This window comes from Vitis riparia, chromosome 5, assembly GCF_004353265.1.
Source record: "Vitis riparia cultivar Riparia Gloire de Montpellier isolate 1030 chromosome 5, EGFV_Vit.rip_1.0, whole genome shotgun sequence".
Classification (NCBI taxonomy): domain Eukaryota; kingdom Viridiplantae; phylum Streptophyta; class Magnoliopsida; order Vitales; family Vitaceae; genus Vitis; species Vitis riparia.
In genome coordinates this window covers 1,411,016-1,423,604 of record NC_048435.1, presented here as the reverse complement: position 1 = coordinate 1,423,604, position 12,589 = coordinate 1,411,016, and the positions used below count along the sequence as shown (strand labels likewise).

At 36.5% G+C, this 12,589-nt stretch overlaps 4 protein-coding genes across 5 annotated transcripts; 3 read left to right on the top strand and 1 right to left on the bottom strand.

Annotated features, from left to right (window-relative positions):
• The first annotated feature begins 1,944 nt into the window (after window positions 1-1,944).
• Window positions 1,945-2,616, top strand: LOC117914974 (cell wall / vacuolar inhibitor of fructosidase 1-like). The gene has a single exon (XM_034830510.1). The coding sequence runs from the start codon at window positions 1,981-1,983 to the stop codon at window positions 2,512-2,514; it is 534 nt and encodes a 177-aa protein (XP_034686401.1). The 5' UTR covers window positions 1,945-1,980; the 3' UTR covers window positions 2,515-2,616.
• A 562-nt stretch (window positions 2,617-3,178) lies between these two features.
• Window positions 3,179-5,445, top strand: LOC117914159 (cell wall / vacuolar inhibitor of fructosidase 1-like). The gene is made up of 2 exons (XM_034829380.1): window positions 3,179-3,738; window positions 4,840-5,445. The coding sequence occupies exons 1-2, from the start codon at window positions 3,284-3,286 to the stop codon at window positions 5,282-5,284; spliced, it is 900 nt and encodes a 299-aa protein (XP_034685271.1). The 5' UTR covers window positions 3,179-3,283; the 3' UTR covers window positions 5,285-5,445.
• Window positions 5,446-6,238: 793 nt separating this feature from the next.
• LOC117914870 (cell wall / vacuolar inhibitor of fructosidase 1-like) lies at window positions 6,239-6,917 on the top strand. The gene has a single exon (XM_034830379.1). The coding sequence runs from the start codon at window positions 6,305-6,307 to the stop codon at window positions 6,812-6,814; it is 510 nt and encodes a 169-aa protein (XP_034686270.1). The 5' UTR covers window positions 6,239-6,304; the 3' UTR covers window positions 6,815-6,917.
• Window positions 6,918-8,118: 1,201 nt separating this feature from the next.
• On the bottom strand, window positions 8,119-11,207 carry LOC117915035. 2 transcript variants are annotated; one of them, XM_034830584.1, is made up of 4 exons: window positions 11,101-11,207; window positions 9,803-10,619; window positions 8,621-8,765; window positions 8,119-8,529 (listed from the first exon to the last, which is right to left on the bottom strand). In XM_034830584.1, the coding sequence occupies exons 2-4, from the start codon at window positions 10,266-10,268 to the stop codon at window positions 8,469-8,471; spliced, it is 672 nt and encodes a 223-aa protein (XP_034686475.1). In that variant the 5' UTR covers window positions 10,269-10,619; window positions 11,101-11,207; the 3' UTR covers window positions 8,119-8,468. The 2 variants fall into 2 exon arrangements, with proteins under 2 accessions (XP_034686475.1, XP_034686476.1); XM_034830585.1 differs by lacking the exon at window positions 11,101-11,207 and adding an exon at window positions 10,717-10,875.
• Between the last annotated feature and the right edge of the window lie 1,382 nt (window positions 11,208-12,589).

Below are 12,589 nucleotides of genomic sequence, written 5' to 3'. Positions count from 1 at the left end.
CTATGACACAGTGATAGAGCAAAATATGATTAGACTTAATGGTAGATGGTAAAACTCACCAACAAGGGGATTGGAGGAGTACTAAAAATAAGCATGACTAGTATTCACTCATAAGAGCTAAGGAAATAATAGACAAACAGTAAGGCTATGTTTGGTTATGAGAAAATGCTAAGGAAAGGAAAAAAAATCATGTGAAAAATTATTTTCTTTAATTTGGGTGACATGAAAAATATGATGGAAAAAAAATATAAAAGAAAATATTAAAAAAAATATCATAATATTTTCCCTCCTATTTTCCTTAAAAAATAATGAGGAAAATAAGAGAAAAAGAGAAGGAAATTTTATCGGGGGCTTGTGGACGATCTTAAAACCCTCAACACCTTTCTCTGCATCATTGACAGAGGTCTTGCAGCCCACACTGCCGCCATCTACGCCTCCCGAGCCTAGCTTCGTCCCATCATCTTCGAAGGTTGGATGGCCAACGACATTGCTCCAGGCGGCCAACTCACCACCACCTCCGACGTTGAGAATTTCCCCGGTTTCCCTGATGGTATTAACGGTAATGAAATCATGGATCACTGTTGTGCCTAGTCCCTCCGCTTCGGCATCAAGATCTTCACTGAAATTGTCACCAGGGTCGATTTTTCCTCCACTCCCTTCAAAGTCTTCACTGATTCCAAGACCGTCTTGGTCGATGCCGTCATTGTCACTATCAGTGCCGTTGCCAAGTGGTTGCCCTTCCTTGACTCCGACGACAGTTTCAGTGAAATTTTTTTCTTTTCCCCTTGAATTTTCCGGGATAACCAAACAAGAGAAAAAATTTGTATTTCTTTTCTTAACTTTTTCTTTTCTTTCATTTTTCCTCACAATCTTCTTTCTCTCCCATTTTCTAGAACCAAACATAACCTAAGAGTCATTGCTTTTAAAACAACTATATGATAAATTCCAAAAGATAACATGATATGGTAGGCTTAGTTTACAAAAGATTGTGTCAACACCTTACTTTAAGTATACATGCAAGTTTTAAAAAGACTATCCACAAGAGTAAGGTGAATATGTAAGTGGTAGGGGTGGACTATGGCATGGGGCTTTAGCATAAGTGTAGGCTTGTATGATATATAAAGCTCAACCGTCTCCACCTCTACCTACAAAGATTAAGAGATCCATTGTTCATATTTCTTCTTCTTACTCTTCTTCTCCGATTGACCTATTGCTCCATCTTAGCCCACAACTATGGGTCCGAATAGCACCCCGATCCATGTGGATTTTTTTTTATAAGTAATAGACTATTATAATGCACCATTAGCCTAAGACTTCTCTACTAAATGTTAGGGCTAGGTGCATGCAACATGTATAATGTGCATCAAGTGATCTACCTTACGATGAGGAAACTAGACCATTCCACCATACTTAATTTCATTGATGCTTGCCCGTGTATATTTATATGAATTATTTTATTTTTATGTTCTTAAATCGACATGTTTATATTGAACCTTCCATCACTCCTTCCCACAGAAATGTCAAGCGATCTCTCTCGTGTGGCTTCTGCCATTATTAGGTGGTTGTTGTGACTTGTGAGTTAGAGTCGTTCGTTGAACTTTGAATGAGACATCATTGAAGCTATGATGCTTGCCTACTTCTATCTTTACTGAAGACCCCAAAAGAAAATTTTTTTAATCGTTATCAACCCAAAGGGCCTTGAGGACTTTATTCAGATCAAGAAACCCAGCCATCAAAGTAAGCTTTTCCCTATTAGGTATGGATCATCTCAAGTCGTGTTAATCCAACTAGGGACTAAATTATATAGACTTTTTCCTTTGGCCAGGAGGTTCTAGACGATAACACCTGAATGGCGTACAAGCAGCCCCACTGTCCCTTCTGTCGTTATGGGCAAAAAATGCAGCGTCTTTGAGTATGTGACCAACAACTCAGCTCATCTATAAAAGCTTCTACCAATTCTCCTTCATCACTCAGCCAAAGATGAAGACTTCCATCTCTCTACCAATATTCATCTTTCTTCTTTATACCCTTCTTCTCTCATTCACCCACTGCTCCGTCTTGGCTCACAAGAACACCCCCTTCGTAGACAAAATCTGCAAGCAGACCCCTTATCATGCTCTCTGCCTCAAGACTCTCCTCTCAGACCCTCGCAGTGCCGGAGCTGATGTGAGAGGCCTCGCCATTATTATGGTGGATGTGATAAAGAGGGACACGGTCAGCATCCTGAGCCGCATCAATGAGCTGCTGAAGAAGGGCGGCACAGACCCGCATACACGCGGCGCCTTGCTTGATTGTATTGATAAGTATAACGCAGTGCTGAAGGGTGATGTCCCGGAAGCCATGGAAGCTTTGGAGAAAGGTGATTACAAGTTTGCAGAGCAAGGTGCAACAGATGCTTCATTAGAGGCCAGGGTATGTGAAGAGAATTTTGAGACTTCGCCCATAACTAATATGAACAAACTGGTCCACCATGTTTCTCTGGTGGCTGCCTCCATTGTCAGGATGTTGTTATAACTTATAAGCTCGGTTGCCTCTTCTTCTTCAATGAATTGGATCTCATCACTTAAAAGAATTGTAATGTTTTGTTGAATAGGTGAAGAAGAGTCGATTTAGACATCTTTGGGTTTGGATGATCTCAGCAATAGCTTTCTTTCCATGCAAACACTTCTGATTTTTTAATCTAATGTTAGATTAAGGATGTAGCATGTGGCACACAAGCTTAACAGAAATTAGAGTAATCAATAAAAATCATGTCCTAAACCATCTCCATAAACCTTGACTATCCATTCGTCTTTGAACAAGAAATAAGGCAATTTGATTGGATTTATAAAATTTGTATTTATCTTCAAACTTCCTCTTTATCATTCAATCTTGATAAGGCCTAAAAAGGGAATCAATCATTATCTACCTTTAAACTTTCTCTTTATCATCCAGTATCGATTAGACATAAAGAAGTAATCAATCGGTCTAAGATTTTAACTTTTAGAAATGCTAGGCACCTGGCTTGGCCACTCCTATTAATAAGGTCTCTCTCTCTCAATCAAATGTAAAAGGAGGGGCTTATGTTACACTTGGGTTCATCAACCAAAGGGTCTAAGTGTAAATCATTTACCTCAAGATTGTTGGTGTAATTTTTCTTAAAATATAAATACAGCAACAAAAATTATTATTACCAATGATGCATTAATTCAAAAGCGGGTGGCCAAATCCACTATAAAAACCGCAATCGATCACGATCTTCACATCATCTACCTCTGATCTCCTCCTGAAACCTTCTTCAAGAATGAGATCATCTGTGTTTCTCCTCTGTGTAATGGGTCTTTCTCTGACCCAAATCGAATTCTCCACTTCAGATTTGGTAAAGCAAACATGCAAGCACACACCCAACTACGATCTCTGTGTGAAGACTCTGCTCTCAGACCCACGAAGCTCTCACGCAGACGTCGCAGGTTTGGCCATGGTGATGGTGGACGTGATCAAGGCCAAAACAATCGCCACCCTCCACAGAATCAGCGAATTGCTGGGCACAACCCGACACCCAAAAACGAAGGCTGCCTTGAGGCGTTGTGTAGAGTTGTATGATAATGCAGTTTTGAAGGCTGATCTTCCATCAGCCATGGAAGCTCTCAAGACGGGTGTTCCCAAATTTGCAGAACAAGGTACTAATGATGCTGCTAACGAGGCCGACTCCTGCGAGAGAACCTTCAGTGGGGCATCCCCCATTACCTCTTTCAATAGGTATGTCAGTGACCTCTGTCGTGTGGCTTCTGCCATTATCAGGCTTTTGTTGTGAGCTGGAGTCCTTCCTTGGTAAGACTCCATGAATGGGCTGTAGATGACTGCTTCCTCACCTTTAATAAAAGAGCAGATTCTCAAATAAGAACCACTGTTTTTCATCATTTGATGTACAGGGAAATATAATGATAAAAAGATTAAAAAGGAGAAGGGGTTGTTAAATCAATGTTCAAAAGAACAAAATTTCTGGATTTTATCAACTTTTTGTACCAACTCAAATGGGCTGAAAAACTTCGTTCAAACTTGAAAGCAGCAGATTCAACCAGGGATATAGCTCACCCATCACTGACTTAGTTATATTATCTTAAAATTGAGTGGAATACTTGATCAATAAATGGAACTTGCTAGTTTGAGAGAACAGATTAGGACTTTGGATCTCTATATATCTTAGGGTTTTCACCCATTTCCGTTTAACAAGGAGGCCCGAACTCATTGAACTGAAAAATCGAGTCAAGAGGCGAACATCTCACACATATTTGAAACAAAATAAAGGTCCAAAATGAAATTATGGTTGACCCATTAATGACACTATTTCACGGTAACAAAATTAACGAGATTTGATTTTGTGGACTCTTAACAATACAAACTACTTGAATGTTTCTAACATCTTTCTTATCTAACTTTTAGGGTTGATATAGGGAATTGTCATCAGCCGTATCAGACGTAAGAGGGAATTACAGATTTTAATTCAAAATAGAAAAGGAATGAAATCAATCTATGATTTCTTAATGAGTGGATTTTACTTTGAAATAACCAGTCATTGAAGGACATCAATTTTTGGGTTAATCAAACAAAATAAAAGTTTCCATCATTAATCATATGCCAATCAGCTATCAATGGCAAGTAACTCAAAAGTCATGTACGCATAATTTTCGCCAAAAATGGTTATAGCCAGTGGCCAGACACACTATAAAATCCGGCAAATGTTATCAATCCAATCACCATCTCCATCTCATCTCCTCCTGAATCTTCTTTAAGAATGAGATCGTCTGTGTTTCTTCTCTGTGTCGTGAGTCTTTCTCTGACACAAATCCAATTCTCCAGAGCAGATTTGGTGGACCAAACGTGCAAGCAGACACCCAACTACGATCTCTGTGTGAAGACTCTCCGCGCAGACCCACGAAGCTCTACGGCTGACGTCACAGGCTTGGCCCTGGTGACGGTGGATGCAATCAAGGCCAAAGCGACCGCCACCCTCGATAGAATCAATGGATTATTGGGCACAACCCCAGACCCGAAAACGAAGGCGGCCTTGAGCCATTGTGGGGAGTTGTATGATAATGCAGTTCTGAAGGCTGATATTCCATCAGCCATAGAAGCTCTCAAGAAGGGTAATCCCAAATTTGCAGAACAAGGTGTTAATGATGCTGCTAACGAGGCCGACTCCTGCGAGAGAGCCTTTGGCGGGGCTTCCCCTATTACCTCTTTCAATAGGAGTGTCAGTGACCTCTCTCGTGTGGCTTCTGCCATTATCGGGCTCTTGTCGTGATCCATGGTCAGGCCCCATGAATGGGTTCTAGATGACTGCTTCCACAATTTGAATAAAAACGGCGGATTCTCTAAATAAGAGCCATTATTGTTATAGTATTATTCAGCATCTTTGTTTGATATACAGATGGAAATATAAAAGAAAATGGCGTTATTAAATAAAAAACAATGCAAATGTGTAATGACAAGTTATTCAATCTTTTCTGAACTTTCTTTTCTTCTCTACAAAATTTTTCACATAATTAGTAAACGAACCTTTTAGGTTCTCATAATGATCCGTTCTTAATTACGTAATTATTGTTCATTCTAGGTCTAAAGGGATTCTCATAATTTTAAAACATCTTTATAAAGTTATTTATAAAGTTAGAAGGAGTTTGTATCATGGATTACAGAGTCAAATAAAAAACATTTTTTATATGATGAAACAAACTCTTATATCAATGTCAAAATCAAATTAATTTCATTTGAAACAAATCTCACGAAATCGAATAAATATTATTAGCTTTAGGCCCAAAATAGCTTCACCACTTTGAAACTATAAAAGATAAATAATTTGTACTCTTTTGTCAAATATAGCTTGAATTAGATCCCATCACATATAAAATATTTGCAGTGTTTTGTTGAATAGGAGAAGAAAGTCTGGATGTAGATGTTTTTGGGTCTGGTTAATTTTAGTAATAGATTTCTTCCCATGAAGACACTTGGGCTTTTTATCAAGTGATAAAAGACATTTTTGGGTTTTTATCTTAAAAAAGAAAAAAGAAAAGAATTTGAATGATCATGTTCCATTCTGGTTCATCAACAAATGGGTGTAAGTGTAATTCACTTAACTCAAAGAGTAATTTTCCTTAACATAAAAATACAGCAGCTAAAGGCCAAAAATCATCATAATTACCCATGGTGCATTAATTCAAAAGCAGGTGGCCAAACTCACTATAAAAACCGCCCAAGGCTGTGGATCAATCCAATCACGATCTTCAAAACCATCTGGTTCTAATCTCCTCCAGAATCTTTTTCAAGAATGAGATCATCCGTGTTTCTTCTCTGCGTTCTGGGTCTTTCTCTGACACAAATCCAATTCTCCAGAGCAGATTTGGTAAAGCAAACATGCAGGCAGACACCCAACTATCATCTCTGTGTGCAGACTCTGCGCTCAGACCCACGAAGCTCTCACGCAGACGTCGCAGGCTTGGCCATGGTGATGGTGGATATGATCAAGGCCAAATCAATCGCCACCCTCCACAGAATCAGTGAATTGTTAGGCACAGCACCACACCCAAAAACGAAGGCCACTTTGAGGCGTTGTGCAGAGTTGTACGATAATGCAGTTTTGAAGGCTGATATTCCATCAGCCATGGAAGCTCTCAAGACAGGTAATCCCAAATTTGCAGAACAAGGTGCCAATGATGCTGCTAACGAGGCCGACTCCTGCGAGAGAGCCTTCAGTGGGGCTTCCCCTATTACTTCTTTCAATAGGAGTGTTAGTAACCTCTCTCGTGTGGCTTCTGCCATTATCAGGCTCTTGTTGTGAGCTGGAGTCCTTCCTTGGTAAGACTCCATGAATGGGTTGTGATGACTGCTTCCTCACTTCTAATAAAAGACTAAATTCTCGGATAAGAACCATTATTATTCAACATCATTGTTTGATGTAAGGATGGATAATGATTAAAAAGATCAAAAAAGAAAAGGGTTTCTTAAATCAATGTTCAAAAGAACAAAAATTTTCGATTTCATCAGCTTTTTGTACCAACTCGGAATGGGATACAAAGCCTGAAAGCAGCAGATTCAACCAGGAAGTTCATCCTTTATTGACTTAATTATATTGCCTTAGAAATAAGAGAATATAAGTATGCTAAATCATTCTTGAAAGTTTTAAACAATAAAAAATTATTTGTTAAAAAAAAAATGTGAATGAAACTTTGTTCTTTAGCTGGGAGGCTGTAGATGAGGGAGCAGCTGATGGGTGACAAAGCAGGCCCACCTAATTCTTGCGTCGTTAACCTCATGGGCTAAATACAGTGGGTGTGAGTAATGAGTGCGTCTCAGCACTGAGCAGTCATGTCATAGTGGAAACTGCTTTTGTACTTTTCCGCTACCTCTCAGTTCTAGACTTTTCCAAATCGGTTTTTCAAGACTTGTTGACCAGCATTTCACTTCAAAAAAATTAAACTCAAACCAAATAAATACATTGAAAATTTATTAAAAAATAGTTTTCAATCGTATCAATTTATTTATTTTTTATTTTTGTATTAAAACCATAAATTGATAATTAAAAAATTAAAAATTAAAAATCCTTTTGTTAACTATTCTAAAAAATATTTATAACATTTATAATATTTAAAATTTGTTATTATTTAAGTATTAAAAAAATTAAAAATATTTTCTAGAATCCTATCAAACACACTCTAATTTTACTGTAGACTCACAGATAAGATTTAAATAGACCCAACTGTTTTCTTCCCATCCATTAGTAGAAGTCAGTAATTTTTCAGACTCACAGAAGACCAAAAGTTGGGTATTGAGATTTTGTACCAATTTTATGGCAGCTATAGCACTCGGCCTGTCAAGAGCCAAGAATGCTTTACGTATGTCTATCTCCTTTATCTTCTTTTTTTTTTCTTTTTCTAAAAACTTTTTATTCTTAAATTTTTAATAGAATATTATAATTGCATTAGTTTTTTTTTATAAGAAGCTTGTTTTGAATATTTTTTAAGTCATTGAATTTTGGATCATATTCTATAAACCACCTAACATTCATTTGTGGTTATCATCATCTTTATGCCCACAAGACTCTGGAGAACATCAACAATTTGTTTCTAAACACCTCAACAACCATAGAAGAAAAAAAGATTTGTATATATTATTTCCAAGGCAGTGGATGAAAAACTTATTCAAGTTACAGAAAAAACCTACATCTAACACCATTTGTCCAGGCTAGTTGCCAAGGAGGCAACTTTAAGAACCAACACCACCTATAAAAAAAACACACGCTACTAAACCTGGTGTAGTTAATAACTTAATCCCAGATGTATTTAATGTACAAAAGATTGATTACCCCTAATGCTTCCGGTTCCGAGGTAGGTGATCCGGCACACAAAAACCACAACTCAGCATGGACAACCTTGAAGTTATGCTCTTCAATACAGACTAGAGCTATATTTCCTTCTTCTCAGTTAGGTTGCATTTCATCCTGGAGCCTTGCCCGCTTTTTCCTTGGCTTCTAGACCAGGAAGCTGCTCTACTAAGCTGGAAAATCCATTCATAATGGTAGATTCATTTCAATAATCCATCACTGTTGAAATTTTTTATCAGTTAGCTAATAAGAAGGGTAACATACCCGGGAGATTCAGAACCGTGCTCCTTGACATCACTTGGCGAGATACTGTGGTAGTACTGCACAGAAATCAAGCCACCCTCTGTTGGGGCTGCTGACTCGGGAGATCCATGGAAGGTTATAGCTGAATTTCTTCTAGAGGACAATCCTGTATATATGATGGCATGATCATGAATGGTCAACCCATGAGTCTTATTAACCATCAAAAGTTTCAAGCAACAGAAGCATAAGATCTTAAATTTGAAATAAAAACGGAAGACAACTAAGTAAACTCTGCTTGGACAACTTTCAGGTAACATCTAGAGGTCTACCAAATGAAGTTGTACAAAAACTAAAAGTATAATGTTCAGTGATGCTCATTTTCCAGAAAATATTTTGAGATTTCTAAGGAGGAAAAACCAAATGAGAAGGAATTGGCACTCCTATGCCCAGTTGGCTGATAACACGATAGGAGAAAATAGAAAAAAAAAACGGTGTCTAAGAACAACTATGGGACCCATGGCAAAATACCAATCTAAATTCCCTAAGAAGACCATGGTGTCTTTAAACAAAAACAGGAAGCATGAAACAAAAGTTTAACATAAAAACAAAGAGAAGGAAAAAATAATGTAGCAGAACAAAGAGCAGACCAAAAGAGAGGGATTAATCAAGAGGCAATTCCTAAGGAGCTAAATGAAGGTTTAAGCATAAGAAGCTACAGTAACATGCAATTGCCAAAATAAGTAATGAATGGTGATAAATTCATATCAATATGACTAAAGCCATGGAAAAAAACAATGCTCAATTTATTTTGTTAATCCATTGATATCCACATACAAGGAAATTGGTACCCTATGATATCAGAAACATCCTAAGTCAATAAAAGAACATGCACATAGAATGGATGATCACCAAAGATTTCATATTTCAAAGGCCACAAAGCCAAACAGGTTATATACAAGGAAAAAAAATATTACAATCAAAGTGTCAAAAGAGAATTCCCATGTCCATAGTTCACCGTCAGATGGTTTTACACAACAAAAGCTAGTTCCGCATAGCTAATGACCTAATTTTTAGCCAAGGCCAAGGGGAAAAGGATGTGTTTTGACAAGCTAAGCTACCCTTGTGTAGAACACAAAAGGTAAACCGTAATACCACAACAGAATCCAAGATAAGTCCAAATCACATTCAGATAAGTGATATTACCTTGAAAGAGTATCACAAGGCAGAAGAAAACGGTGAACACCATAGCAAACAAGCTGCTGTTTGATGAAGCCTTGGCAACTTTCATCTTCCTCAATGCCTTCCTTCGCTCCACCCTTGCACGCTTCAACATGGCAAGTTCAGCAATCTCTCTGACCAACTTCTGGTCTGCAGCATCCAGTGATGGGCCTTTGGGAGGTCTAGGAGGTTTAGATGATTTTTTATTACTCGGCTTTTTACGCTTCTCCTTCACTGCTTTCTTATCCACAGAGTCCATAGCTTCTTTCTCCACCAAATTCTTATCAATAAACACCTTCACATTCTCCTTCGGAATCATGCCTGAATTTGACCCATTTGAACACAAACTCACACCATCTTCACCTTTGACCGATCCATCTTCATCTCTAGCAGTTCCACCAATCTCAAGATCAACTATGAGATCTCTATCTTTCGGAGCTATTTGATCCATTACAAACCAATCTGTTTTGCTTCCACTTTCACCCTCCAAACACCACAATTTTTCCCCACTGATTTAAATCTTTGAGATCAACCCATAACACAGGTTATGCCTCTCTACAAAAATAAATCATATAATGAGGTAAAAGGCAACACTAGAAAGCTCTAACTTAATGAAGCCAACCACCCCTTCCATTTAGCTCACAATTAATACTGAGATGCTCCAATAATTGCATCTCCTCTCAACCTTTTTCACTCACCTCCCACTAACAAGTAATCATTAAAAGGATGAAATCAATTATCCCCTTTTCTCTCTTCCTAATCAAATTTCCTTCCAACAAATCTTCAAAACATGAACAAAACCCTGCAATTACCAAGCACACAGAAAGAAAATCAATCAATTATAATTAAAAAACAGTGAAAAATCATATAATCCTTCAAATGCAATAATGTGCCCATACCCTTCACAATTCACCAAAACCAAAGCTAACAAGGGGCTAAAAAACAAACCCAAATGCCCAAATCACATGCAGAAGAATCTGAAAGCACTTCAGAGCCAAGAAAGATAAAGAAACAAAGGCATTAAGAAGCCAATGAGCAAATGGTAAAAAGGGAAAACAAAGAACCACAAAATATTAAAAAATAAAATAAAAATAATCAAACCCTTGAAAAAGTCCCAGATCACACAACCGCACCACCCATTAGAATATGATTCTAAACTTCATAAACATCAAACCGCAAATGAATAAACTACACATACTGACGTTGATACCGAAACCCAAAAAATATATACATATAAACACAAATAAGAATTAATAAAAAAAACAACAACAAAATGCAAATACCTTTCGACGAAAGCGAAGGAAGCCCAGATCCAATGCCGACAAGGGCGAGCGAGAGAGCGAGAGAAAAGGCTGAACACACGAGGGTTTAATGGATTTCACAACTGTATCTCATCATTCTTCATATTCTATATATAATCTCATTTATAGGAAAGAGGAAATTGATATTGCCAAGGCATTCCCCACCGACACAAGGCCACTTCCATTTTTTAATCTCACCATTTATTTTTCTCAATATTTCTGTTTCTTCCCTCGTTGTCCTACTTGTCACAACGACACGTTAATTTAATGTATAATCTCCTGTTTCTACATATATACATAATTATTAATAATAATTTTTATCCTTTTTTGTCCAAATAGCAATAATTATTTCTAATATTTTACCGTGGTAAAAATAATTATTTCTTACAGTTTACCGTATATTTTTTTACAAGGGTACAATGATCGAAAAGCTCACACGCATTAAACACGTGCCTATCTAAATTCATATGATATCTCCTACACCTTCTAATAATGTACCATTTATTGAAATCAAAAGGTTTCAATCATTTATTATATTTATTGCGGTAAATTTTTATAATACTAAGGGGTTGTTTGGTAAAATATAATTATTATTATTTAATTATTTAAATAGATTTTAAATTAAATTATATTTAAATCATTAACTTAAAATTTATTACTTAATTTTTATTTTAAATAATAAATTTATTTAATAAAATTAATTTAAAATTTATTATAGATCATTAAATTCATATATTTATACTCATAACTTATAATTAAAATAAAAAAAGTCAAATAAAAATATAAATTTGAAATAAGTTAATTATTTTTATTTATTATTTAAAGTAATTTTTATTTTAATTATATCATTAAATTATTTTATTAAATTTATTTAATTTATTTGATGATTTAAATTAAATTATTAAATATTCACCAAATATCCACTCAGGGACAGCTGCTCAATGTACCTACCTGGCTATCCGGATAAAAAGCACATAATTTTTTTTTATGTTTTTTTATTTTTGCCACAAATCCTTGACAAGATCGATTTTGGGCTGAAAACAAAAAACAATATGATAATTGATAACAGTGTCCAAACTTGGAAAAAACAAAACTAGTGCGAAAAGTCAATTATAGCCCCCACTCTGGCAGAAGAGAAAACAGACGTCTAATTCATGGGCCTAGAAAAATTAAGTGCTGGCTACCAGGATGGGCCCAGTTTAGGAACTGGGCCCGGCCAAAAAAATATTGAAGATTTGGAGATGATGACGTGATTTAAGGGGTGTTTTTGATGCCTCGTAGGTGGGGGGCTTCATTGGGCCCACCCACATCTTTGAATCTGAATTTGGCTACAAATAATTGGGCTCATTATTTTGATGTTATCCAAATTAATGTTTATATAATAATTTTATATTTGGGTAAGGTCGCATTATTAGTTCTCAACATTATGAGTAGAAAGTACACAAAAAAAATACAAATTTTGTCACATTAT